General features: G+C 40.1%; 2 protein-coding genes across 5 annotated transcripts; both read right to left on the bottom strand.

The window, feature by feature from the left end:
- Positions 1-148: 148 nt before the first annotated feature.
- Positions 149-18,369, bottom strand: faxcb (failed axon connections homolog, metaxin like GST domain containing b). 3 transcript variants are annotated; one of them, XM_042424872.1, is made up of 7 exons: positions 17,676-18,369; positions 15,703-15,824; positions 12,726-12,861; positions 11,620-11,816; positions 6,590-6,807; positions 5,289-5,405; positions 151-4,020 (listed from the first exon to the last, which is right to left on the bottom strand). In XM_042424872.1, exons 1-7 carry the CDS (start codon positions 17,727-17,729, stop codon positions 3,701-3,703), a joined length of 1,164 nt encoding a protein of 387 aa, XP_042280806.1. In that variant the 5' UTR covers positions 17,730-18,369; the 3' UTR covers positions 151-3,700. The 3 variants fall into 3 exon arrangements, with proteins under 3 accessions (XP_042280805.1, XP_042280807.1, XP_042280806.1); XM_042424871.1 differs by lacking the exon at positions 17,676-18,369 and having other exon boundaries at positions 149-4,020; positions 15,703-16,309; XM_042424873.1 differs by lacking the exons at positions 15,703-15,824; positions 17,676-18,369 and adding an exon at positions 14,532-15,440 and having other exon boundaries at positions 150-4,020.
- A 193-nt stretch (positions 18,370-18,562) lies between these two features.
- On the bottom strand, positions 18,563-26,588 carry coq3 (coenzyme Q3 methyltransferase). Of its 2 annotated transcripts, XM_042424874.1 has the most exons (7): positions 26,295-26,588; positions 24,565-24,702; positions 22,651-22,785; positions 22,264-22,363; positions 20,442-20,717; positions 19,456-19,615; positions 18,563-19,012 (listed from the first exon to the last, which is right to left on the bottom strand). In XM_042424874.1, exons 1-7 carry the CDS (start codon positions 26,471-26,473, stop codon positions 18,837-18,839), a joined length of 1,164 nt encoding a protein of 387 aa, XP_042280808.1. In that variant the 5' UTR covers positions 26,474-26,588; the 3' UTR covers positions 18,563-18,836. The 2 variants fall into 2 exon arrangements, with proteins under 2 accessions (XP_042280808.1, XP_042280810.1); XM_042424876.1 differs by lacking the exon at positions 22,651-22,785 and having other exon boundaries at positions 26,295-26,580.
- Positions 26,589-26,948: the final 360 nt, after the last annotated feature.

Genomic DNA, 26,948 nt, shown 5'->3' with positions numbered 1-26,948 from the left:
ATTGAAAACACACAACCTTACACATAAAATACAGTCAGACATATCTGCTGGCTATTATGATTACTAAAACACAGTGTGCAGCTCAATAAAGCAGTGTCATGACATCATCACCTTTTTATTAACGCAGAGACACATGATAAGGATGCAAATTAAACTCATTACAACTGTGTTTAAAATTGTCACAGCTATTCTTTATTGAAATCATCCAGTCGCTCCAGTTTATGACTGCACATCCATAGGTAGTTTGATCAATCAGTCTGCTCTACATACATTATGGTACAGTTTGTCACACATACAATATTTACATTACCCCAGCAGTAATGCTATGACATGGTTCCAATAACAAGACATCTAGTTTTAATATGGCTTGATTAAAATCAGTCCAACTGTATATAATGATGTCCAGACTGGATGAGGCGACTGAAAAGCACACAACCCAGGCCAGGCGGGGGGTCGGGGTGCAAACCACCGGACGACATGATGGAAGAAGGTTGTTTCTAGAGTTCCAGAGACCGGATCAAAGTCTGGCCTTCTGTCACCAACTCACCCATCCAGGTTTCAATCATTAAAGGGTCCGGTTACCCATATTACAAACAGATCATATCTTCTCTTTACTTCCAGTGGTATTCGGCCATGCAGATGATTTTGGTTTTATGTGTCCAGGTTTTGAAATATCTGTCTTTGAGATTTCTATCTCCACCCCGATGAAATGAGGGTGAATGGAATTTTGTTTGTGGTGCTCACAGCATTAAAAATGACATTTAAAATGACTTTAAGTGATTTTTTGTCCACTTGGACGCAGTGGAAACAAGCTGTAAGCAACACTGACCGTTAACTTGATATGACGAATGTTAGCAAAAAGTTGCTTATTTACACATCCAGCAGTTACGCAGCAACATTAGCATTAGCAGTGTTTCTGACCACCTGATGAAGGTAAATCCATAATTCACTCTCCTTTTAGTTCTGTTTTGGTTTCCACTATGTACTGAGACTCTTTTTAGCTGCTACATGCTCCACTACTTTCACCAGCTAGTTAGCTAGCTAGCTAACTTTGTTGGTGCTGAGCATGTATAGTGGCTTTTTGTGTTTTTGTTTTACTGAAAAAAGCTGCCTGCTGCATATGGAAATGATGTGATGGCAGTGGTGATACTGAACCAAATCAGTTGTGGGGCTGTAAAACTAAAACAAGGAATTAGAAGATGCTAAAATACTCTGTAGCGCTGGGGAACTGCAGAGATGGTTGATAATTCTCTGTAGGTTCATGACTACAAGCAACTGCCTTCACATTACATGTACCCATTTGATCCATTGTTACTATAAAAAATACTGATTATGGCAGCTTTAAATAATTCAACAGATACATCTCTTTCCAGAACCTGTGCCCTTGTTAGTCTGAATAATCCCAGATCTCATTGGGAACTAGAGATGTCACTTTTTATTTGAAATTCAAACTACTGTTCAAACAAGTGGAAAAATTAAATATTTAATCTGGAACAATCTGTTCAAATTTAAAATTCACAGTATGTGTGACATTAACCTCAACTTTCTCGCTTTTTGGAACTTTTTTTTGCAACAACAGACCATGTCTTGTACTGTGAGGCAGCGGAGAACGCAAATGGAAAGAACGCAAATGAACTACAGGATAATTTAGGATGATGCCACGTTTGCATTCAAATGAATTAGAACAATTATATGAATTATTAATCACATGTTAGTTATCATTCATTCAAACTTGATTTTTTTTGAAAAAGTGACATACCTATTATGAACATTGGATACACTGTCTACCAAAGAAATAGTCCATAGTAAAACTGATGACAGTGCGTTCTGTCTAGAGTAACAGGAAGTGGAAACTGATGTTGAACATTTCAGTGTTGTGAGCACCACAAACTAAATTCCAGATTCCAAATTTCAGAGACAGACATATCAAAGCCTGGGCAAATAAAAGTAAAACTATGGCTCAACATCACAAGAGATAAGAGAGAAAATATGTTTGTGCAACTTGAGTAAACTGACCCTTTAACTTACATTACATCTATTCTATATGCACCACAATCTTTTTACATCCATCATATTACGAGCACTTCCACCAAGCTTAACGTGACAAACAAATGTGAACATTTCCTCTGACATTTTGGTCCACTTTTTTTAAACTGGTGATGTTCACTCCTGTTTGATTTGGTATTCTGACCGTCTCTACAAAGACTTTTTCATCAACTGCTTCGTTGATGACATTCACACCCAGTAACATTCACATACACACAGCCAACATAAGCAGCACAGTCCCCTCACAGCACAATCATTATCAGAACACTCAGCGTCCTGCACTACACATTTCCCATTAGTTTGGCCTGTTCCCCACCTATATACCTCCACAGCAGACTGCTCACACTGAAATAAGGTGAAAATTAATTTCCACTAGTGCAAAATAATGTCTCTCTTTGAGAGCAATAAGAAAAGAAAGACTAACAAAATATATATATTTGACACATACGATCATATAGAAAGAAAAATAAAGTGGCACTGATATTAAATTATGTTAAAAACTAAAACTGTTGCAGGATAAAAGCAAACTGTGTTCACATTTACCCTTTTCTTTAGTCTAAGCACTAAGGCTGATCTGTAGCAGAGCTCTGTCGCACTATGCAAGTATGCAGACACACATCACACACACTAAACACTTTTTTGTTCCTAATTGTGCACAAGACATGTCATGTATGAATGGGAACCAGAATATTGAAGTTTAGGGCTGAAGGAGAAATGATCTGCTGTGTTAAAGCGACTGCAGCTCCTCAGGGTGGAATGACCTTGATGTTACAGAATGAAGGAGGCTGTCTGCTAACTCCATCTAGTGGTCAAATATAAGAGCTGCAGCCTCACAGATACTGAGAGGACATTAATGACCAAATGCTCCAACTTCCCAGATAAGAAAATTAAGCAAATATCTACTTAATGGAGAGAAATAAGGAAGATAACTAGTAAATGAAACAGGCACAAATCTGCTCATCCTTCCACCTGACTTCTTATTCCACAGGCCTACAGGTGATAATATCACTGAGGTTGTGGTCTGATGGAGACATAATTTTCTGATACAGATTCCCACATACAGTAGCATAAAGGAAATGACATGGGGATCAATCTAGGGCATGAACTGGCACTCAAAGTCAGCTGTGTTTCCTCTTCAGCACATGGATGGTTAACAGCTGAGACATAGCAGCTGTTCCTTTTAGCCACATGATCGATCTCCACCTGTTTGAACGGGTTTTTGCGGTAAGACATGTGGCAGTGTGGTGATTAGTTGCATCGTTTCATAGCAAGTGAAGTGCCACCTGTCTTGTCTTCAACGCTTTTCTGTCGTCTCTGCACCTTCATGAGATGTTTCCTCTCTGCTAACCCCTCACACTGTCTTCTGTATCGTAGGATGAGACAAATAAGGCAAAGAGAAACTGCCGCAGGGACAGTTCTGACGTTTCGGGAGGGGACAAACCGTACAGTAGCATGTGAATTATGGGATTCAGTTTTAATGCTCTGCATATAAATACCCACTCTGTCCATTAGGAAGTTATAATGTTTGGGGTATAGGAGGTGGAGGAGCTGGATTACTTTCTTCAGCTGTAAGAGCTGTTGTCTGGACAGGCTGTTCCACACACAGCAGCTGTTCCAACCTCCCGTCAGTCTCAATCTGTCAACCAATCTCAGGTCAAACCTCCAGGTCTGGCATTAACTCCTCCTTGAGCTGAATGTCATTGTCAGACCCTGTGCCCACATCCGAGTCAAAGAGCGAGGGGTCGGAGTCGGGTGTGTGTGTGTGTGTGTGTCCGGCCGAGTGGATGCTGCCGTCGCTGTCTTCCAGAGTGTCAGTCCTGGAGAAGAGGCCAAAGTCCAGGCCTGTAGGGGAGCCGCTGCTGCCGCTGCTCTCACTGTCTCCGTCGTAATAAACATCCTCCACCTCTACAAACCACTCAGGCCAGAACCTCCTCCGCATCCGCTCGCAGAACATGGCTAGGTTGATCAGCTCTCCTGTAAGGACGCAGCAGGATCAAATGTATGAGCTTTTACAGATGCTGAGTCTGACACAGAGGCAGACAATACATGTGGGAGATGTAAAAAAGACATTTTTGTGTTATCCCTTCACTACAAGTGGTTTCATCATAAATTCATATCAAAACAACAGAGAACAGGCTGTTCTCATTTGTGACAATACAAGCTCTGATTTTGCTCTCTGAAAAGATAAGCGATTCAAGTGTTCTCCACTATCTCGGTGCTGTGAGAGATGTGAAAACAACAATCAAAGCTAATGTCAGCAACTCTGCATTGCAGCAGACTATCACTGCCATCTAGTGGCTGGACCAGAGACATACATCTATGACAAAGCAGTAGGGAAAAACAGAGTGATAAAGCTCAAAATAAAACAGCAGCATAGATATTCAATGATTTGATGTTCACTGATGAAATATGCAGTGTTTAACTCATAATCTACGGAAGCCAAGAATGGCCATGCTTGCATTTTTTTTTTTTTTAATGCCGTTATCTTGAGATCACAAGTTAATTATTTTGTTACCTCGACATAACAAAGCTTGTTTTCTCATGATAACAGGTTAATTTATCTTGTTATCTTGAGAAAACAAAAGGCCAATTTCTCAAAATAGAAATTGGCCTTTTGTTTTCTCAAGATAACAGAAGGTTAGAGAGATGCTTATTAGAACAGTTGCAATAATCGATAATCTCGTTGGCAGGACAGACAAGGTTAATTAGTAATTAGTAGAAACATATTTTCTTTTCACTATCGCAGTTATTCAACTAAATTGTACATGTATTTGTGCACTTTTCAAGATGTTGCCAGACCAAACAAGTTGATGTTGTCATAATAAATCAAATTATGAATAATGTCCATAAATCCATATTTTATACAGCAAATGGGCCTAACATAACACAATAATAAGTGAGAGATGAGAAATAAAACTGACACTGCACCCTTTGTGAACTCTGGCAGAGCATATCATATGCAAAGACAAAAAGTTCTAATTTTATCAAAAGCCTTTAGTGTAAAACCCACTTTGAATTCTCTTAAACTGATTATAGTTTTTTTTTATTCTTAAGAGATTGGGTCATATCTCTTTGAAGTCAGAATAATGCTAAGACCTTATGATGTGGTTAAGAAAATGAGCTTTGTTATCTCGAGATAATGAGATAATTAAGTTGTGATCTCGAGATACCAGCGTAAAAAAAAAGAAAATTGCAAGCATGGCGCTTCTCAACTTCCATACATATCTGAGTATTTCACAAACCTTTAATGAGTTGCTCTGGTCGTGTCCCAGGCAGAGTCCACATGGCCTGGGCCAGATGCCCAAACACTGTGGCGTCTAATGTTGACATCTTAGAACCCATGAAGTACTTCTTATCTCCTGCAGGACACACACAAAACAGAATTTCTAAGTTTTAATACAGAGAAATCTTCACTGTTTTTTTCATGGAAATATGCTAATGATGGTTTATTATAAAAACCCTTTATTAGTTACCAGAAAAAGCAATCTGAATACTTTTAAATAAAAACATACAACCAATGTTGATGAATAATAGGAAAGCAAACCACTGCAGAAAGGTCAAGCTCAAATGATTGATATTTAAAGTATTTCTGGCCTCAAAAAAGACTAAAATCAATAATCTTCCTGTAGAGAATGTAATTCATCATATAAACTAATTTCATTTTGAGGCTGGGAGAGCTGCACTTCTGGCAACAACAGCAGATTTTAGATTCAAACTTCTGGCACTTGAGTCTGGAACAGCAAAACATAAGAGAAACTGTATGTTAGCAGAGCGTACTGATGCTTTCACTCTGGGAATAGCTTTCCATTTTTCAACGAGGCGTTGTCCGTTGAAATGGCACAAACAGATCGATGCAAATCACTTTTCTTTGCAGCATCTGCCTGTTTGTTTCCATCTGAACACTCTGATAATGTATCCCTGTGTCTGACATCCAGTACAAAACTCCTTGTTTCTACTAATTTCTTTCTATATCTCATTTAAATACAAACACACACAAGGAGGCAAAGATAGATATTATTTTTTATATTGGCCTATATGGAAACCACATATAGGAATAAATCTTTAGTATGTTGTCTCAGTTCAAGGAAACGTTTTGTAATTATCAATTGATATTTTATATTATGCATATCAACATGAATACTTCCTGTGCCTGACTGGACAAACTAACCTCTGTTAAGGCTGTCACTGATATTTACTTCAAATTTTTTGGTAAGAAAAATAATGTTCTAAAAAAGTTCAAATTTCTCCACAACTATCCACCAACATGGGTTTAAATATGATAAATGAAATAAATTTGAGATTGTACAGTGTTTTTGGTTTTTAGAAACAAAGAACTCTTTCTACAAATTACTACAGTTTTACAGTGACAAATGCTTGCAGTTCAAATAAAATAAATTATAAAAATATGGTAACTATATTATGAGATTATATAACGGAGTTTGGGTAATCCCTAATGGAATACATTTTAATGGCACACACACACACACACACACACACACACACACACACACACACACACACACACACAAACAGTCCCTCCTACCCAGCAGGGTGGCCAGTGTCCTCATGTCCTTCTCCATCAGGGCATAGACCTCCTCCTTCGAGAAGCGTCCGATGCCGTGGCCGTACATCTCCCTGCGCACCATGCTGCCGTTCAGGTGGCTCAGCAGCCACTTCAGCGTGTCGCTCAGAGGGCCGCTCATCGCCAGAAGCTTCTGAGTTTCCTCCAGGTTGTCCACCCACTGACAGTAGGCTATCGTCCTGAAAGAACACACACAGCACACATAAGCTGGAATCAGCAAATGTTTGGCATTTTGCCTAAAATGACTTGAACGATTAATCAGTTGTCACAATAGTTCCTGATTAATTTGCTATCGATCAGCTAATTGACTGATTCTATGTATGATTGACTTTTGCACATTATAGGAACACATACCCAAAATAAATCCATATTTCTAAGTAAGAATAAATAGTGTTAGAAGTAGTTTCTGTGGTTTCTAAACAAACAGGATGCTACACCTGACCCATTGCCCTCTGATCCTCCAGATGTTACAGTATCTCTCTTCTAACAGTGGGTTGTTTCTCTTGTATTAAGATGTGGTCTTGGTCATTTTTGCTATGAGCTGCTTAATGATAAATGATGTATCAACATGACAACAGCAAATAAGGCTGTCTTCATTTGTAACATTAAAAGCTCTGATCTTGCTCTCATGTGGAAGCAACAATCAAAGCCAGTGCTGGTAATGAATAGCTAAACTGAGTGCAGACACACTGCAGAGTATTGCAAACTGACTTTACATGAACTAAAGTCTCTAGTCTAACCAGATGCTATCAAGGTGGTAATACTATATAGGCTATTTTAGTATTATGTTCATCAAGTGGTTGTATTTGAATATGCAACTGTAGTTCTCCTTCTACATGGTATATCTTCACCAAAAAGAAAAAGCTGGTGAACTGGTAATTTAAAGTCCCCTCCATTCAAAAATGTGTTATGTTCTTGTTCCTTCAGTTGGATGTTTGAGCTTCTCTGTGCAGAATGATGTATTTGCAGTGTTTGACACTAGAAGAAGTTTATCTGTGCTCACATTAAATAAAGAGTTTAAGGTGTGTACCTGTGAGCAGGATTTCTGACATCACAAGAAGTTTGGAGCCCATCATGGTCCAGTATGCAACTTACACAAGTGTGATGTGGAAACTTGAGGCCTCCAGTGCACATATGCTGAGAACTTTAAAATGAAGTAGGTGACATACGCAATGAAAAATATTTGCATATTCATAGATTCTGGATTTCTAGAGGGAGAAGATATAAATCTTAAAACATCTGGAGGGGGCCTTTAAAAATGTTGAAATCCTCAGAGACAGACATTATTTCAGGATACCATAAGCAATTCCTCATGACAACAGTTCCAGCTCTGACAGAGGACGTGAACCGACCACACTCGTCATGAATCCAACATATAGTGATGTACAGTTGTGTCAGCAATATGACTATTTAATCAGAGGTTCAGCCTGTGTCCTGTTACCAACAAAGCTTTATGGACAATTGCCCTCATCTTAATCAATAAAAGTGCACCACCACTTCCGCCCCCCCTGCCCATTCATCAGCTATACTGCTTTCAGCTCGCTGCCAGGAGACAATATCATATATTTAGCCCTTCAAACTGTCAGCTTGTAGTTATAAACATGAGAAAATGCTCTGAGTCTGTCCCTGCCACTCATGCAGAAATAGGTTAGAGGAGAAAAGGTGACTGCGCACATCCGAGAAATTCCATTACAGATTTGGATTAAAAACTGGTGAACTAAATTTCCACAAGGTTGGGAGAAACAGCAGCATTTAGATGAATTTAGGTTGAATAAAAAAGCAAGACACCTGGGCATTTTAAAAGAGCAATCTTGACATCAAGTAGAGAGTTGTCTCACAGCAGGCAACAGACACATCCTGTTTGTCTGTGTGTGAAAACAAGCCCAACTCAAAGCCTCAGAATCCCTCTCTAACTCTGCTTTAATTTATCTGCATCTGCCCCTTTGAGACTGGTATAAATCTAAAAAAAGAAACCAAAAAGAGACAGCAGTTTTACCTGGATTCATCTCATTAATGCACATAATGAAAAGAGTAACTGTCTCTAATATTTGGTACATTCGGTGTCAACTCTGATCTGTTGGTTTTTTCCAGCCAATCTGCTTTGTGCATGTAGACACTAACAAGATTAAGCTGCTATATCCTTACACACAAGACTGCAAGACTTGCAATACAGTCTGAGCTCCCCACTGAAAGGGTAGAAGCCTCATGTCATAATTGCTGTGATATGACTGTAAAGAAGCATCTGTCTCCTGCCTGCAGTCTTCTGGATCACTCTATATGACCGGGCGCTCGATGGAAATTGGATAAAAGCATCTGGCCTATATTACATCTGGGAGTGGTGACTGTCTGGGGGCCGCACGCCACTTCCTGTTACATCATCTGCTGTCCCAAGAGGATCTACTGTCCTTTGTTTCCAGATTTGCTGTTTGGATGCAACTAAGCTGACCAAAATATCAAATACAATTTAGCCAGGGGGGGTTACTTCAAGGGGAATGAGAGTGGGTGCCATTAAGACATTGATTTTTAAAAAAATCTTTTCCATTTAAGTTTTTCCCACTCATGGTTATGACTGATGAGCCTGACTGTATGGCAGGTAGGAATGGAAGGATAACCATCTGACTGGAGCTGATTTCGCATCCTAAAGTAAAGCTGAAAATAGTTAAAAGGAAAAACAAATTAAAATATGAAAAATGAACTTATTTTTGAGAATGGGTACAATTCAAGATGATTGGAACAGATCAACCTCTGGGTTTAGTGAACATATGACTTCTGCTTTCAACACTTGAAATAAGTACAGTCAGGGATGTTGAGGTCTACATCAAAGCTTATAAGGCATCGAGTAAAGGGAGCAAATAATTAACAAGTTCATTTCTTTAAAGAACTCCTTCAACCTTTATGCACTGATGATGATAATGAGTAATAGCAGTAGTGCTTCCTTGAGTGAAATGTAAACTTACTGTAACAGCTGTCTTGGTAAAAGTCCTAACGGGGCAATTTAGAAGGTGAGATAATTATATTGTAAAACTCAAAAAAATTGCCTTGCTTTTCCTAGTGGTAACATACTAATGAGACCTACAAAAAGATTAGATGCACCAATAGTGTTTTTAGTAAATTTTAAAAACAGATGTAGCAAAAAAAAAAGTGGAGGTATTTTTAGATTTAAAGCTACATTTATTGATACATTAGTACATACATGAGTGACATTAGTATTCATTTGGAGTCGAGTTCCTGACAAGCAGACAAATGTAAAATATGAGAAAAATATCTCTATTTAGCTGCTAAATGCTCCACTATGTTCACTAGCTAGTCGCTTATTTTTCTGTCTGATGCTTGATGCTGTGTAGGTAGCCTACAGTGGATTTATCAGAGATTTTTTGCTGACAATAGATGCCTGCTGCTGCCTGAAGTGAGGCCAATTAGGGAACAGAGTTTGCAAGCCAGAAAACCAAAACAGAGAACTACAAAAGATTAAAAAGCGCCGTTGATCTGCAGTCATGATAATTCTTCATGGGTTTGTCACTAGAAGCGACACAGAGTTATTTGATGTATTGTTTAGTGCAGCTTTAAGATGAATTATTGAAAATATAATACATTTTTTCAAAGGCTGTTTTTTCTTTGTTGGCCATCATCCTTAAAAAGTAATTATTAAAGAAACTGTTGAGAAAGAAACAGTGGATAAAGCATAAAACACAGCTGCCAGTTCTTCAGTTTCCTGTTATCTTTTTTTATAGCAGCATCAATAGGGGAAAAGGAGGTTAGAGGGGGCTCCAGCTAGCCTGCAACTGACTACACAAGGAGCAACAAGCCGCCACACTGCCCTTCCTTCACATAAATAATTCAATCAGTGGGTCTAAACATGGCACAGGGTGGAGGGAAGAGCACAGGAAGGAGAGCAAGGAGGTGAGAGAAGCAGAAAAGGAGGGAGGGGGATGTGCATTACATGAATGACCTCTATAGCTTTGAAGAAATGTTATGGAATTCCCTGTTTTCAATGGACAAATGGTACAATCTCCAACCTATTTTCCCCCCGAATTACACATTGAGGTTTGGCTCAATGTGAGGACTAAGATCCAAGAGTTTAGTTAAAAATGTGTCCTGACATTTAATAGAGAAGAATAGGCCACCTTAAACTAATCAAAGAGTTAGATCAGTATGTTTGTGTGTGTGTGTGTGTGTGTGTGTGTGTGGTCCAGGTATTCCTTACATTGTGGAGACGTAAATCTGTTTACACAGTCATGTTGTGGGGACTTGCCTCCCTTATGGGGACAAAAAGCAAGTCCCCTTAACGTAAAATCATTAATTTTAGGGTGAAGACTTGGTTTAAAGTTAAGGTTAGTTTAGGGTTATGTTATGGTTAGGATAAGGGTTAAGGTGAGGCATGTGGTGGTCATGGTTAAGGTTGGATAAGTCTCCAGGAAATTAATGTAAGTCAATGTAATGTCCTCTGAAGTGATGGAAACATGACTGTGTGTGTGTGTGTGTGTGTGTGTATGTGTGTGTGTGTAGGGGTAGTGAAAGATGGATAGAGCTTTTAGGTAATGGTCTCTCTGGGTGTGGGAGAAGTGGTAAACAATTTCCTGGCAGCAGCAGAAGTGTGTTTCTCACCCAGAGGTACTGCAGAGACTCACGAGCATGGCCGATAACACAATACTGATGGTGAGGATGGAAGGCTGGGTATCTTTGCATAAATGACACTTCAATTCAAAAATGAGATCATTTTTTTAGCTGTTAAAATAAACGTGGCAGTGTTTTTTCATTGGGCTCTGTGTGGGCGGTTTGCTATTCAAGATGATTTGGTATTAAAACATCTATTTAAATGTGAATATGTAAATGTAAACGTACATATTCAAGTCAATAAAACAGAATTTTGCCCACAAGCACAACAGTTACATCAAATTATAGATACATGATTGCATTTCGCCTTTAAAATCACAAGTGGCTTCATGGTTTGAGACGGAACACGATTGCAGCATTTTCTCACTGGCACTTACCAATAGAGGTGTTCCTCCACCATTTTGGTGACAGCTCTGGACACGGCTCTCTCCTGTGGGGTGAGGTTCTTGTTGAGGTTGACACCCAGCTTCTCCTCCAGGAAGTCCACAATGAACTCTGACCCTGAAGCCTGCTCGTGGTTGTACTCGAGCCAGGGCATCTTGCCCTGCGGCGACAGCTTCCCATCAAAGTAGTTCTGCAGAGAGACACAGCTTCATGTGAGAACATGTGGAATTCTACACATGCTCTGGACAAAAATAACATGTTGTTTTAAACTTATAGGTCATGTTTAGAACTTGAAATTCCACAAAATGTTTATTTTATTGATGACTTTTCGAATAGGGGTCAAGAGATGAAAAGAGAAAAAACATAATTCTACTACACAAAATGATGTTCTTTTTTAAACGTTTTTATCTTATTTATTTATTCTAGTGAATTACATATATTTTCTTAGAAAGAAAATTGTAATAAATGTCCATTACATTTTTCAAAAGCCTGAAGTGACATCAACAAATTGTTTTTTTCACTCCAAAACCCAAAGACATGCTTTATAAATGACATAAACAATTAGTTGATTATCAAAATTCTGATTGAATTTGTTTCAGTTTCTGTTGAACGACTAATCAGATAATAAAATGATCATTTCTGCACTAATTTGATGTCTTCAGGCCCCTAAAAGAAAACAATCTGAGAAAGAAAAATAACTCTTTGATTCAAGTGCTAAACATCAAGAAACATGTTCAAACACATCACAAGTACACAAAGCTTTGATTCAAGGGAAAACAAAGCAAAAGGTTTTCAAAGTATTCAAAATGGAAAATCAAAAATGCTGTACTTGTCATGAATCAAGAGCATTATGACTTCTTTAGGGGATGCACATTTTGGCACAATACTATGAAAATTCCTCTGTCACACAGGAAGTGATGTGTTTCACATTTCTAGCAACATTGTTGTCGATCTGCATTAAAATTGGAAGAAGTGGGTAGTTAGCTTGAGGAATGATGACTCAGCAGACAGAAACAATAGACTCAAGCATGTAAGAGTCTTCTCCTGTACTGCAGCTTTGTGTTTAATAACTAGCGAAGCAGAGTCTGCTGTGTATCACCTGGTAGGGCAGATCCACCATGCGCAGGTATGTCTCTATTTTGAGGCAGAAGGGTGAGAGGCTGGGGACACCGTTCTTTGGCCTGGAGAACTGATGTAGGATGATGGCATCTTTAGAGTCCAACTCCTGCTCCTTCCTACACAGACACAGAAAACAAAAGCTTTAAAAAAAGAACAGTCGTGTCATTTATACTACTGTCTGCATCACATTGATGGTCCTATGATTATTTTGCATTGAATACTGTATAAAATAAGTAAATGCCATTTGAATTTTGTATAAAAATCCATGTTGATGGTGTCAAAACTAACTTTTATGTACAGTATCTACTGTTACAGCTAACAAATCCACCTTACAGAAAAAGACGCTGATTTATAAGAAAATAACATTAGTCTTTAACTAGTTTTTACTGTCTTTTAACTCTGCCAGTGTGCAAGAAAAAAATGCTTAAAAACTCCTGATACAAACATCACAGTCAGCACTGGAATCCTTCAATGAAAATGTTCCCCAGTCTGGCCGAGAGCGACCAGTGTTACTACCTGTTTTCTAGGTCAGCCAGTGCTGTGACGTAAAAACCAGAACAGCACTCGGCATCCAAACAGAGAGCAAGACTTGCTGTTCAGTCTCAGGCTCTTACAAACCTTCCTCAGGGGAACAGGTCACACCTGTAGTTTATTATAGCACGGTGACACAGTAGTGATGGTCCCTGTGTCCCTGAGCTCTGCTTTTTTAAACACTCTCTACAACCCATCAACATACACTTTTTATTAATTATTTTCAGCCACTCAGGTTTCCTCATTGAGTCTCAAATTTAAAAAAAGCCCAAGAAATGGAAATATTCCACTGGCAATAGATGTATTTAAGTATTTTAGGGTCAAATTTTCTTTGAAATGAGGAGTAAAGTTTGGAGCTGCCTATAATTCCAACAGTATTTATGTGCAAAATACTGTTGATACTAATCTTCTGTATCACTATCCCCACTGAGCTAAGAGGTATTAAGAGCTTCCATTAGAGTTGAAATTATTGACTAAATGAGTCATCACACTGCTCCAGTTGGACATTTCCCATCCCTCTCTACAGCTGCAGTCACACACTGTCTTCATGATGAGCTATTGTACTGTCGGCTGCAAACATTAATGAGTGAAGCTCTCCTTTGAAATAAGATAAAATTAAATGACATGAGATAAGATCAATGACACAGCAGAAGAATTCAACATAATATCTAAGAGATATGAAACGTGTCTGTTGGACCTGTTCTGACCATTTATGGTGTTCAAGCATTTAGAAAATTTGGGAGAAATACAGTTTTGATCTATAATGTCAAACTTCCTGTTTCTCCTCACATGTTATTAATGCAGCAAACAAAAAGGAGCAAAAGGAGACTTTACAAAGTAGAATTAGCATCATTTTCCAGACAGGCAGAGATATGCTGGCTGGTCTGTTCAATGTCTCTTTTATCACTGGCCAATGCTCTTTAAGTTTGAATAATTTAATATAACTGTACAGGACGCTGGCAATATGCACTCTACTCCTTATCTAACATTATTTCATGAATATTACTCTGGTTTTCCAGTATATCAGGCACAAATAGCTCAAACTAATGCAGTGTAATACAAATACTCCTACTTTCATAAAGGTTATAATGTTCAGTTTTTGTTGGAATTATTTTAGAGTTGTTGACAAATTATTAGAAATACCTCTCTGTATAAGACAATTTAACAGCACTATAAACCACAGCCTCTGAAGTGACCATAGATATTTTCCATGTTAGACTATGCAAAAGGTTTTTGTTAAACCCATCAAACACACCTTACGAAGGCCACTTTTGCTGTTTTTATGCTCATTGTATGTTACTGAATTAGACTGGGTCTTTTTTTCTTGTTTACAGTGGCGGCTGTTTCTCTTATAATGGTCAATATAAGGATTTGATAATGTTAGGAGCTGAGTTGTTGCACTATGGTGCTGCTGTTGTGTCTCTGTCCACTGCCTTGTGGTGCTGAAACTGTCCCAGGTCTCATAAGTCGCTGTCCACAGTTACATGGTGCTGAAGTATCTGGTGGCATCTTTCTGCACTAGCATGCCTGATCTGTCTTGTACATCTTATTCTGTCTTTTATATCTCTGTCCTCCTCAATATGGCGCTGAAATCTCCCTGAAGAACCGCTCAGAGATCTCTCTACACATTCTTGCACAAAGGGACGCAGAGAATAAAAGCCGACTAGCTTGGCAGAGCCGCTGCCACTGCCAACAACCCATCACATGGCCCGGACAGATGATGGCTGCGGGTCTAGCCTCAGTATCCCGCACGTGATTCAGCAGGAGCGTTTCTGCACGAAATGCAAGGTTACGCAGATTATCACGGGGGAGGGAGAGGGGGGGGAGTGAAAGTAGACACTACCAGGCCACTGTCACAGGATGTACTTACTCCCCGGCACTGACCTGGCCCCAAATAATCCAGCTATTGACACGCACTCATTCTCCGCACTAACAATAGCCTAGAGTTAATCTGTTTTACATCGCAGAGGCTGATCAAACTGTATGCATCCGCCGCCATTAGAAGACATGTCTGCAAATATAGGCGTGTTTTTCTATATTTCTATAGGCAGCAGCTGTTTCTCTCGGGGCAGAGAGCATTAAAGGTCAGGGAGCGCTTCATTTAATCACGCTCAGGTGCCACCGGGGCTGGCACGGGAGCTGGCACACGGGCGGACGCGTGACTCGTTATTTTTTTTTCCCACCTAGTGTCATGTCCTTGGAAGGAGGAAAACAGGGAGTGAAATCTCTGCAACAACCGCGAGATCTGCGGAGAAATGAGAGCCTGTGTCTGGACTCCCGTATTCATTCATGGTTTTATCACAGTCTAGTAACACTAATCATTACTGTCAACAGGGCTGTGATTGACAATCACACCCAAAGCTTTGGAGGTGAAATAAAAAAAAGACCTGATGATGATAAACAGGGCAGGTACTGTGCATCCTTACCTGATGGCGAGCAATTCATGCAGTAGGTAGGCTGCAGCCGCCAGCAGGGCCCCCCCGGTGATGTAGAGGGTCTTCTTCCACCAGGAGTCCGAGCCCAGAGCCGTCATGATGCCTCCGTAGTCCTGCAAAGGGAAGGCGATGATATAGCCATATAAAGACTGCTGCTGGTCGGAGCCGCACAGCCCGAGAGGCAGGCTGTGATTCCGCCCGAGTTCAACCACACACGGCCGGGAAGAGGCGATGCCAGCAGCCCAGTACATCCTCCCTGCCTCGGTTACAGCCGCCCCGCTTCCTCCCTGCTGCAGTCCCCGGTAGACTTCATCCAAACGCCCGGCAGGTTGTCTACGGCATGGCGGCGGTGTGGCTAATATCTTTCCATAAAACCATAAACACCTCCGCTCCCCCTCCCTGGGATGATGCTCAGCACCCAGTCCGCTCTCCTTTGCGGGTTTTTAGAAACCTTTATCAAGCTCATCAGAATCACAACACACGGATTTCCGGTCACGCTTTTCAAAATAAAGTGTTATTTTGCTGGCTAGTGCACTGTTCTCTAGAGCAGTGGTTCTTAGAGTGGGGTCCAGGGACCCCCAGGGGTCCTTGAGGGGGTTCAAAGGGATCAGCATAAAAAAGGAGAATAATGTATTTTCACTATAATTGCATCAATAAATAACACAATGACAGAGTGTATGACTATTTTGGTCATAGGTTTCATACACTTTCTGTAATAAAACATCTAAAAGCAAAAATCTTATGATGTGGGAGACCCTTGGACAAAAAAAAAGTTTGAGAACCACTGCTCTAGGCAATACTAACACTAGACCACTGGCATGTTACAGAGCTTCATTGGCGTGTTAAGTAGATTATGAGGACTGGCTTATGTGAAATCTTTTACCTCTCTTATCAGAGTAAGTCCTCCACTGTAACAGTCCCTACCGGTTTTCCTGCATATACCCTTTATTTCAATAGTTAATTGTTTAATATTTTCAAATATAATTTTTCTGATTTTCATTCTTGATGTCCATCTTTTCTCGCTGAGTTGCACAGCACAGCACCTTTATTTCACCTTTTCCAAACAGGCTCAGTGCTGTAAAGTTGTTAACACATTTTTGGTCATGTATATATTTACATTATGCAGTTTATATTTAGTTCTTTCATACTTCTTTTTTTTTCTGTCGCTTTAGTGTTAAAAGCGTTATTGTTAATTCTTGGACATGGAAATGAAAGTGTGATGGAAATGAAGGAGAATGGAGAGGCCTGCTGAAAGTTCTGAAAAGGTTTTGTTCTTACTTTGTGTCATATCTTATTGTTGCACTCACATATATTCATATCAATAGCCAACTAATCAAGATATAAAGATGTTGGCAGTTTCAAAATATGTTTTTTCATATTTTTATTTTAAAAGCAAACTCGTCCAACATCCGGTGTTGATGCGTCAAACTCCGGTGTCTTGACGCAGCGGGCCTATTGTCTGCTTCAGTAGAGGAGCCACCCCGCCCTGACGAGCCCCTGCATCCCAGTGAAACCAGTGGCTCACCATAGCGAACACACAGTCTATTGGGCAACAACACTGGGTGACGACATCCTTCTGACGTTCATATAAGTTAAACTGTATCCATGGTAACCATAATGAACAGAGTTAGTGACCACTGTTGTTGCCTGTAGAGTTTATTTGTTTATCTTTGTTGGCTTAAAACCCGCAAATAAAATTAACTCTTTGTAAACTGTCCTCATGAAATAAAATATAAAATTCTCATAGCAACCAACAGTAGGTTACTACACATACTGTAAGTACAAACAGCCTGTGCAGAAGAGACTGTTAAGTAATAACTGTAGCCTGCATTGTTTCAGATCAGCTGTAACGTTACTGCAGGTCTAACGTTAAGCTGCGCTAATAACCATCTGATGTATGAGCTATGTAAACAAACCAGAATAAATGTCTGACACACTGCAGGCAGATTGTAAAGTCTACTCACTCTGGAGCAATTTCGGAAGTGTAAGAAGAAATTCATCTTGACGAATGAATCCATCGGGTGTGTTTTGGATCTGTTTCTCGGGCATGCCTAGAGATGGATGAGGACAACTTCTAGAAAAGAAGACTTGGTAAAGATCCTTCCTTTAGGTTACATCACCCCGATGCCGTTGAAACACCGGCTCCTCTCCGTCAACTGCTGACAATCTGTCCACATCAATGACATCAAGAGCATTTAAGCAGAAAATGAACTGTGTGCATTTAATCTATGACGCTGCTGTACATCAGTCCTCACTGCAGCCATGGCTACTGCAAGTTAAACGCGCGCTCCCGCGGCTTTAATGAGCGCGCATTAGAGCAGGAGAGTTTGTTGTTACAGACAGCTGAAATAGTGAGGGAACAACCGCAGAGACTAAACTGGACATGTGGATATGTGGGGAGTTCTTTCCTTATTAGATCATCAGTGTTACACATCACATGCATTGTGATCAGTTCTATCCAGTAATATTCTTTGTTTTGCTGGGTCTCCTTTAACCCCTCAAGAACCCCTGTAGTCCCCAGAATCTATTCTGTTAACTGCTGCTGCACTACAGGAAAACACCATCTTTGCACAACTCCTGAAGCTTGAGTATTGGTCTCTTTAAGAACATCATACAAGCATGACTTATTCTCCACCACAGGCTTTATTTGTATTATATAATACTTCCACATGAGACCCATTATAATCCCAGAGAATGTGACTGTGCTCTCTCGTGTGTGGACACAAACCTTCGAAAGGCTTTGGAAGCTAAAAATGCTATTAAACTACATGAAATAATATTTATTATTAGTGGCCAGGGCAAAACCAATTCCATTTTCTACTGTCATATGTCCACCGTTAAGAAACGCAACTGATGAAAGCATCGTTTTAATAGAAGATAAAGCAAATCACATAAAATTCAGCTGAAATGACCAAACTGATTCAGTTAAATATATTGGAAAAAGAGTGATATGAACATCAATCCTAATCCTGCAAAACCAGCAACTGTAGTACATGTCTTTGTCTCTTTCCTTGAATAAGTCTCATATGCTGTATCACAGCTGGCTTCAGGAAAGTTTGGGACTCCGCACATCTGTTTTTTTTTTTTTTGCCTCCATTTTCTGACTTCTTCTCCAGACTCGTGGCTCAGCTGTGTGTGGCAGCAGTGTGGGCTGGGTCCTCTGGGTGGGGGTCTGGCTGGGGATCTTCTGTCAGTTTGACAGCGTGGAGGGCGTAGTTGATGGCTGTGCTGTCAGTCCAGCTCCAGGCTCCAGATATTGGGTTGTACAGCATTCCTTGGACAGACTGCACTGAGAAACCATCTGATAAAAGGATGAAGGGGGCGGGTTGTGGGTTTAGAGGCCGGAGAAGAGAGCAGCACAAATGAGATCAACGTTTTTGGGGAGTAGTATTTTGTTGTTAGCAGATATAAGTGTTAATGTGTTCGTCAAATATAACTCCTCCTGTGGGCACTCATAGGCGGAGGCTGGTGTATTAACAGATAATGAATGACATTATGGTAAATACACAGTTGTAATAATATAAAATATGTCTTCACATGAGAAGTTATAATTGTTGACAAATACTGTACATTGATAGACACTTACAAATGTCCTTATAACTGCTTACAACCACATTATAGTGTTATAAACTATTTAGTAATGTTTATATAATGCTAAATAGAGTGACTTAAAGTCAAGTGTTTCTGGTGTTTTTTTTTATTCACAAGGGAAACTATGTGACTCTCTGAATGAGAAGGACTCACTGGACTCCAGGAGGCGCTCCAGTTCCACAGGGCTGATGAACTTTTCCCAGTCGTGTGTCCCACTGGGAACGATACGCAGCAGCTGCTCAGCTACAACAATACCCAGCGCGTATGACAGGTTGGTCTTATTAATAGTAGTGATGAAGAGAGAGCCGCCTGGCTGCACAAAGCACACAAAAAGGACAGTTTTAGTTTATAAAGTATAAAATATTTGTAGTTTTTGTACTGGTGGTGATGCTGCTTTAGAAAACATGTTTTACAAAGAGACATTCCTGCAACACACAAACGAGGTGCACTGCTGCCTGAGGCAGGAGGGTATTTATAGGATAGATTTAAGGGCTTTCAGTGGACAGTCTCATGACCACAAAGTAACGGTGCCAAACCTCAAGGTTCAACCTCGGTCAAGATTAACAATTAAACAGGAGGGGAGGGAGTGAGAGAGGAAGAGATAGAAAATAAAAGCATGAGTGCGGTTCTTCTAGAAAATGAATCCGAACAATATAGGATTTCTTACTAAAGCATCTCTACAAAGCTGCCCTGAGGTGAGACACATTTTAAGGGTTTTTTTATCCAAAAGAGCAGAAGTGAGTGAGAGAATTGGCCAGAGAGAGAGAGAGAGAGAGAGAGAGAGAGAGAGAAAGTCTAGTCGTGCCTTCACCAAATGAGGAAGCATTAAGTGAAGATTAGGCTGTCATTTCCTCCTCTCAACTCCTCTGGCCCGCTAACCCAGGAGATTATGATCATCTGCCTTCAGTATTGATGTACAGCTTTCACTAAAGCTTGTGGAGGTTCAATGCAAACTACACACATAAAAACACATCCTAACCTATTCCCACTGACGCACAACAGATGCAAACAAGGTAAAATCACCATATGCACATTAACATACGCTCACATGAGCACACAGACACACACTGTATGTTGATGCAGAAATATCTGACATGAAATCACAGCTGGAAGAAAGCACACAGTGTTAAGAGACACACCTTCAGCACGTGGCTGCAGCAGAAGGCGAACGTTTCCAAGTCGGCCAGATGTTCCACCACCTCGGACGCTACAACTGCATCGAACTGGCCCGATCTCTGCTCCTCCTCCTCCTCTCCTCCCTCCTCCTCCTCTGCTGAGAGCTCCTCCAGGGTGCAGACCCGGTAGCAGACCCGCTCACGAAGATCCGGGTCATAGGACGCATGCAGCTGTGCCGTGCCGATGCTGTTCTCTACTGGATCTATACCCACCACATCAGCTCCCAGGCGACCAAGGGGCTGGGGGAGGAAGAAGAGGGAGGGAGAAAACTATTTTGATAGTCATTTTTCAAGCAAAAATGGCAAAATCAATTGTCAGAATTTGCAGCTTTCCTTTGTCTTATTTGATAGTAAAAAAAAAAAATCGTTTTAGGTTTTGGAGTGTTGATTTTAATGACTTTATCTGGGGTTTATTTTCTGACAATTTACAGACTAAGCAATTAACTGAGAAAATAAGCAGCGGATCAATCAATGAGGAATATTAGCACTAGATGGCCTCCTAAAGATGATGTTGCTTTTTGTCACTCTGGATTGTAGCTCCCAAAGTCTCTTTACTTCCAACTGAAAAAGCCAACGGTTCAACCTCACCAGATCTTTCAACATGACAAAAAGTGAGGCATACAGTATATAGACACATAATTAGTTACATCATGCCGATGCCTTGCTCTTTGTCATGTTGGCAGTTTGTCTGATGAGGCCCAGTAAAGTGAGAAGTAATAAAATACGTAATAAAAAGACTTTGGGAGCTACAATCCAGTGTGCGGACTCTCTTTTCCCTCATTTCATTTGCTGTGCTGCACCTGACCTACAAAATATGGTATGGGATGTGTTCACTATCTCTTTGCTCTTTATCACTCTAGCACCTCTGAACACCCTCCTCCAGGTCCCTGACAGCAGCTGAATCATATCTTTACAGTCCTCACATCCACAGTGTGCCCCAGATGAAGATTTACTGGCGTTTCACTATAAGAACAGGTGCCTGCAACTGCTATATAATACTCCAAACATGCTAAATATTATGTTCTCATCACACTTTTACAGTTTTATGCACCAGTATTCATTCAACAGCATGTTAGAGCTGATAATAAGCATTAACGGTGGTCGGATGTGAACTTCAGCGCCCTCTTGTGGACAAACGCTAAACATACAGCCCTGTGTGCCCAGAGGCTGATCTCCATCCTGCCACATCTGATCCCTTCTGATAGGAAGGCTTAACAGTGACAAGACATCCAGAGATGCTTTCATAGTTGCAATCTCAACAGACACTTTTTGGTTTTTCCTCATGTGTCTGTATCTGAATATGACAGCCCGTGTGACAGAGCCACATAAATACAGGACCTGATTTTGTCGTTCCAGATCACACAGCACAGCTGGTATGCCCTCACTTCAAATGAAAGCTAAGACAGGAGCTCTGTCCTCGCTGCCCAGCTATCAACACTAACAAACAGATAAACAACTGTAAACGACCGACTGTCCACTCCACCAAGCTGAGACCAGTCAAATCAACAGAGAACAAGAATCGGGCTGACGTTTAAATGTTTTCTTGAGTACTGGTATGTATGTATGTGATAGGACTGACTGCACTGAAAGCAGATTCTCTCACCGAAACAGTCTTTTATCTGGAAAGACAAGAAAATCTGACGTGAAAGGTTGCAATTGAAACAATTGAGGTTGGAGAGATTGTGTAGGGGGACAGTTGTATATTTCTGTCTGCATTTCATTTTAGCACTGACTCTGTCTTTCTCACAAGAGTCAAAACACACACACACACACACACATTTTTTACCTCTGTGAGCAGGCCGCCTCCACAGCCGACATCCAGTATTCTGAGTCCAGCAAGTGGTTTCCCTGGATGACGTGCTCTGTGCACATTCAGCAGATTATCCCTGAATAGGAAAATAAGCAATAGTTCACATTTTCAAATCAAAAGACTGCTCCCAACCCCATCACCACATACATCCTCCTCCTTCAAAAACAGGAGAGTCAAATCTGTCATGATAAGGAGCCATGTGTGCATCTTAATCCTCCACAGCCTACAGTACATAATGCTGCTTATGTAAAGGACCCCCCCCCCCTCCTCCCCCCCCACATCGCCCTGAGCTACACAATCAGCCAGCCCAATAACCTCAAGTTATCCTCTCTGGCTAAATCACAGCTACAGATTCATCCCTACCTCGCTCCTGTGTTCCTTCTGTCCTCCCTACCTTCCTCCTTCCTTCCCTCACACACTGTCTGATGACTGTCTGCCTCAGGCATGAAGCATGCAGAACAGGCCGAGGTCTGGGCATGCATCATCCTCATTAAAGCTCTGCTGGGGTGCAAGAGCATTCGTGCAAACAATGAAGGAAAAAAAAGATTAGGTGTTGACAGACATGCACCTAACTAGCTCCAAACTGCACCACAACACAACACAACACACAGAGATGCTGACAAAAGCTACAAAGCCCCAGACTGAGTGGAATGAATGTCAAGCTATATGATGAAATATTCACATAAGAACTATTATGCTCCTGATAAAAAAATATATAGTCTGACTAATGTAGATTACTGTTAAACTGAAGTTAAAATGATCCATTACTAATTCCATTTCCATTGAATGTTGAAGCCAATTTCAAGGTATTTACCTTTAAATTTAAATTTAAATTTCCACTCCCAGAAAGAGTTTTATTTTATTTACCTCTACACTCTATCCTCTTTCATTTAAAATCATATTTAGCTAAAACAAACACAAATTTCTGACAGCAAATTAAATGTACTACGGTGTTTTTGATTGACTTGGGTCAAAAAAATGCACAACTCTTATTACAAAAAATACAAACTGACAAAATGCTCTAATACAACTATAATAATACAACACTATCTAAGTTCCAATGCTTATTACTAAACATACAGTTCACTCAATTCAATGAGCAGCAGGGCAACATAACTGCATATCACTTCATCACTGCTGCCTTACATTTCACATATGTGGTAGCGGTGTAGTGGAGAGAAAGAAACAGGAAAATGCAGCTTTAGTCCTTAGTAGTGTACATTGTGCTTTAATATTATATGCTTTTCAGCATCGCAGTGTTACTGTATTTTACTGATTATTAGATGACTGATTATAGTTTTTCAGGTTTAGTTTGAATAAATGAATAAAATCACAAACGTTTTTGATACAATTATCACAATTATCATTCTGCCTTTTATGAACACAGGACTTAGTGTAGTGTAAGGTCAGACTCTATATTTACAGTGGTACACCATATTCAGTAAATACAATTTAACATTTTCCAGAGTCATTCTTACACTACATTAAAAACTTAAAACTTAAAAACTTAAACTGAAACGTAAAAATTGAGCCAAAGCAACCATAAAACATTGTAACATGTGCACGTTCCTCAAATGAAGAAGCAATGGGAAAAAAAAAAATCAAACATTTGTGTAACACATTTAAACGTTTGCATTTAGACAGGATTATTGAAACAAAGGAAACAAATGGCGTTTCCTGTATCACAGTAAGAATGTCAGAGTCTAGAAGAAACAGCAGCAACAGTAGCATTGGTGCTGCGTCTCATTTAGACGCACCCTGAGGCCAGAGCTGCATCAGGCAAATCAGCCACGCTCAAGACATACATTGGCATTGAATCTGTCATACTGTCACCACAAACACACATCATCATCACCACCAACAGGACCACAGAGGGGGAAGGGGGGGGAGCAGGACTAGGCTCTCAGTCGGATGAGTAATACAATGTTTATCATGCAGCGCCCCAACAGCAGATCTTATCAATCAAAACAGCCCCAGTCAGCCCCCCAAAACATGCACATATGTAGCGCTGGGGCGGCTGACACGCTATTGGCTGAAAATGTGCTGATGTGTGGAGGAATTCTGTCACTTTCGATTTCTGCTACTTCAGTATTATCCCTGATGTGTTCTTGGCTCCCAAATGCCACAAGGCTGGATCTCCTTCAGGTTATGTTTTGACACAATTGTTTGTCGGCCAATCACCTTCCTCTATAGACAGCGACTTAGGCGTGACATCATGGTGTTACAAAAAAAAATGTGATGAATGTTGAAATGCATATCCTATACAAACACACACACCGTATGAAAGGCACCCTCAGGTCATTCATGGCATGAAGAGCGCCAAATTCTCCCTGTTCATCCCACCACTTGCTGGCCAGTGACTGGAACTTCTTCACCTCATCAGGGTCCACTGTGGTTTGGGAGGCTGATCGAGTGCTGCATGTGAAAAAATGAACAGGAGCACATCAATACTGTGTGTGTCTAAACATCACATTTTAAAAAGAGAGCCAATAAAAAAAAACTGGAAAAATGTCTTGGGACAATTTTCTGCCTCTATAATGATGCCAAATAATCTTCCTATTAGTGCTGAAATGATCGGTTGATTATTCAATTAGTATCACGGAAAAGTAATCAACAGCTAGATGATTAGTTAAGCGTTTTAGTCATTTAACAAGCAAAAACACTGAACATTAGCTGCTGCTGCATGTGAGGATATGCTGCTTTTCTGTTTCATATCATTTTAAAGGAAGAAATCTGAAGCAGTCACTAGATTTTTCACCACTTTCTGACTTTTCAGGAACTAGATGGTTAATCAAACAGAAAAATCAAAGATAATCATTGTCAGATCTATCAATATATAAAATAATTTGTTGCAGTCATAAAACCATCTTTACATTTAGTTTAAAGTCCCCCTCCACTCAAAAATGTGTTTCTCTTCTTGTTCCTACAATTGGATGTATGAGCTTCACAGAATGATGTATGTGTAGGGTTTGACACTAGAAGGCTGTTTTCACATGAATCTGCTGAAAGTGGAAAGTTTGTCTGAGCTCACCTTAAATCTGAGTTTGAGGTGTGTGTACTTACCATGAGGTTTTGTGACATCACAACTGGCTTGGAGCCAATCAGTCCAGTGTGATATGGAAACATAGTGCACAAACACTGAGAATAGGCTTTATGGTGGAGACATCTTGTATCCAGTAACAAAACTTTAGAAATTTAAAATATTTACATATTCATAGATACTGGAATTTTTAATGAGAAGGAGGAGATACTATTTTTTTTTTTTTTTTGTTTGTGGAAAAACCATATTAGACACAAACAATTAATCAAAACAGAGTATTTTTTATACATAAACGGGATATTTAAAGTCCCCCTTCACTCAAAAATATGTTTTTCTTCTTGTTCCTAGAGTTGAATGTGTGAGCTTCACTGTGTAAAGTGATGTAGGTGCAGTTTGACACTAGGAGGCTGTTTTCACATCTATCTGCTGAAAGTGGAAAGTTTCTCTGAGCTCACTGAAAACCCAATATAATATTGGGCCTGTGAGCATGATATATGGTTTCACAACTAGTTTGGAAGCCAATCCTGGTCCAGTATTCAACTTACACAAGTGTGATATGGAGACGTGAAGCGTCCGGTGCACATACAATGAGAATGACTTTACAGTGAAGTAGGAGACACCTTGTGTAAAGTAGTGTAACTTTTAATATGGTAATTATACTTTTTTGTGGAAAAACCAAATCAAACACACAATATTGTTCCAAGCAAAGTATTTTTGGACTTAGTACATGTCTGGAGGAAAATGACTCACCCCTATGCGCCAATAGTTAAATACTGTGTTACCAAATTAATATTAAATTGTACTTTTAGAAAGAAATATTGGTGCTAACAGCTCCACTCTATTTGGTTTGCCAACTTGACCATTTTTGGTTAGCTAAATTATTTGTTACTCACTAGCTACATCTATTTTCCTCAGATATTACGACACTGATACAGGTATAGGTCCCATCAACCGTTCACTCCAGTACCTGGTTAGACGGAGCTCCAGACTGGCACTCCTCTGTAGCCACAGTGTCCGCTGTTTACACACCGCAGCCCAGCTGAATGTGCTCCGGCCCGCGGGACTGTGCACCACCACACCGCACACAGCTACTGCTTTACGCCTGTAAAGCCCTAACACGAGGCGGCTCAACTTATTCGAGTACATGGTAATATCATAAAACACTAGTTAATCCACAACACCGTGACTGTTGTCAGTGACCGTCAGTGCTGAAGTCTTTACTGCTCGGGTAGGAACAACACACTTTAGTTCCTACCGGTCGGAACACTTGACGTCGCTAGTACCGACGGGAAACAAGTTGCTCAACACCAAACACTGGAAGAAATGCATACAGCGATTTAATTGTTTAATTGTAATTTAATTGATTTCTACTAGTTATTTGAGTGTTAGTGATAAGATTATTAGATCATTTTAATGTCATTTCCATACAGTCATTGCTGCTAGGTTTTTTTTGTTGCAGTCATGTTGTATGGTACATTTTGCCACCCTACTATTCACATCCATCCTTTGAGTTTACGCCACTTACATCAGGTTTGTGACAATATCTTCTTTCCTGACATCTAATCTCTTCTAACCACACTATTTCAAGCAGTTTAAACCTTTTAGCTACAGATATGAATGG

The sequence above is a fragment of the Thunnus maccoyii genome, chromosome 10 (assembly GCF_910596095.1).
Source record: "Thunnus maccoyii chromosome 10, fThuMac1.1, whole genome shotgun sequence".
Taxonomy (NCBI): domain Eukaryota; kingdom Metazoa; phylum Chordata; class Actinopteri; order Scombriformes; family Scombridae; genus Thunnus; species Thunnus maccoyii.
This window is presented reverse-complemented; position numbering and strand designations above follow the sequence as displayed.

Coding starts and splice junctions, on each gene's coding strand:
- faxcb (XM_042424871.1), bottom strand. CDS start 15,962: ATGTACTGGGCTGCTGGCATCGCCTCTTCCCGGCCGTGTGTGGTTGAA. Junction 6,808..11,619: donor GTGGAGGAACACCTCTATTG/GTAAGTGCCAGT, acceptor GTGTTCTTTCAG/GACGATAGCCTACTGTCAGT. Junction 4,021..5,288: donor ACCAGAGCAACTCATTAAAG/GTTTGTGAAATA, acceptor GCGTCCTTACAG/GAGAGCTGATCAACCTAGCC.
- coq3 (XM_042424874.1), bottom strand. CDS start 26,473: ATGTACTCGAATAAGTTGAGCCGCCTCGTGTTAGGGCTTTACAGGCGT. Junction 24,703..26,294: donor CTGGAGCTCCGTCTAACCAG/GTACTGGAGTGA, acceptor TTTCACATGCAG/CACTCGATCAGCCTCCCAAA. Junction 20,718..22,263: donor GAGGCGGCCTGCTCACAGAG/GTAAAAAATGTG, acceptor TTCCTCCCCCAG/CCCCTTGGTCGCCTGGGAGC.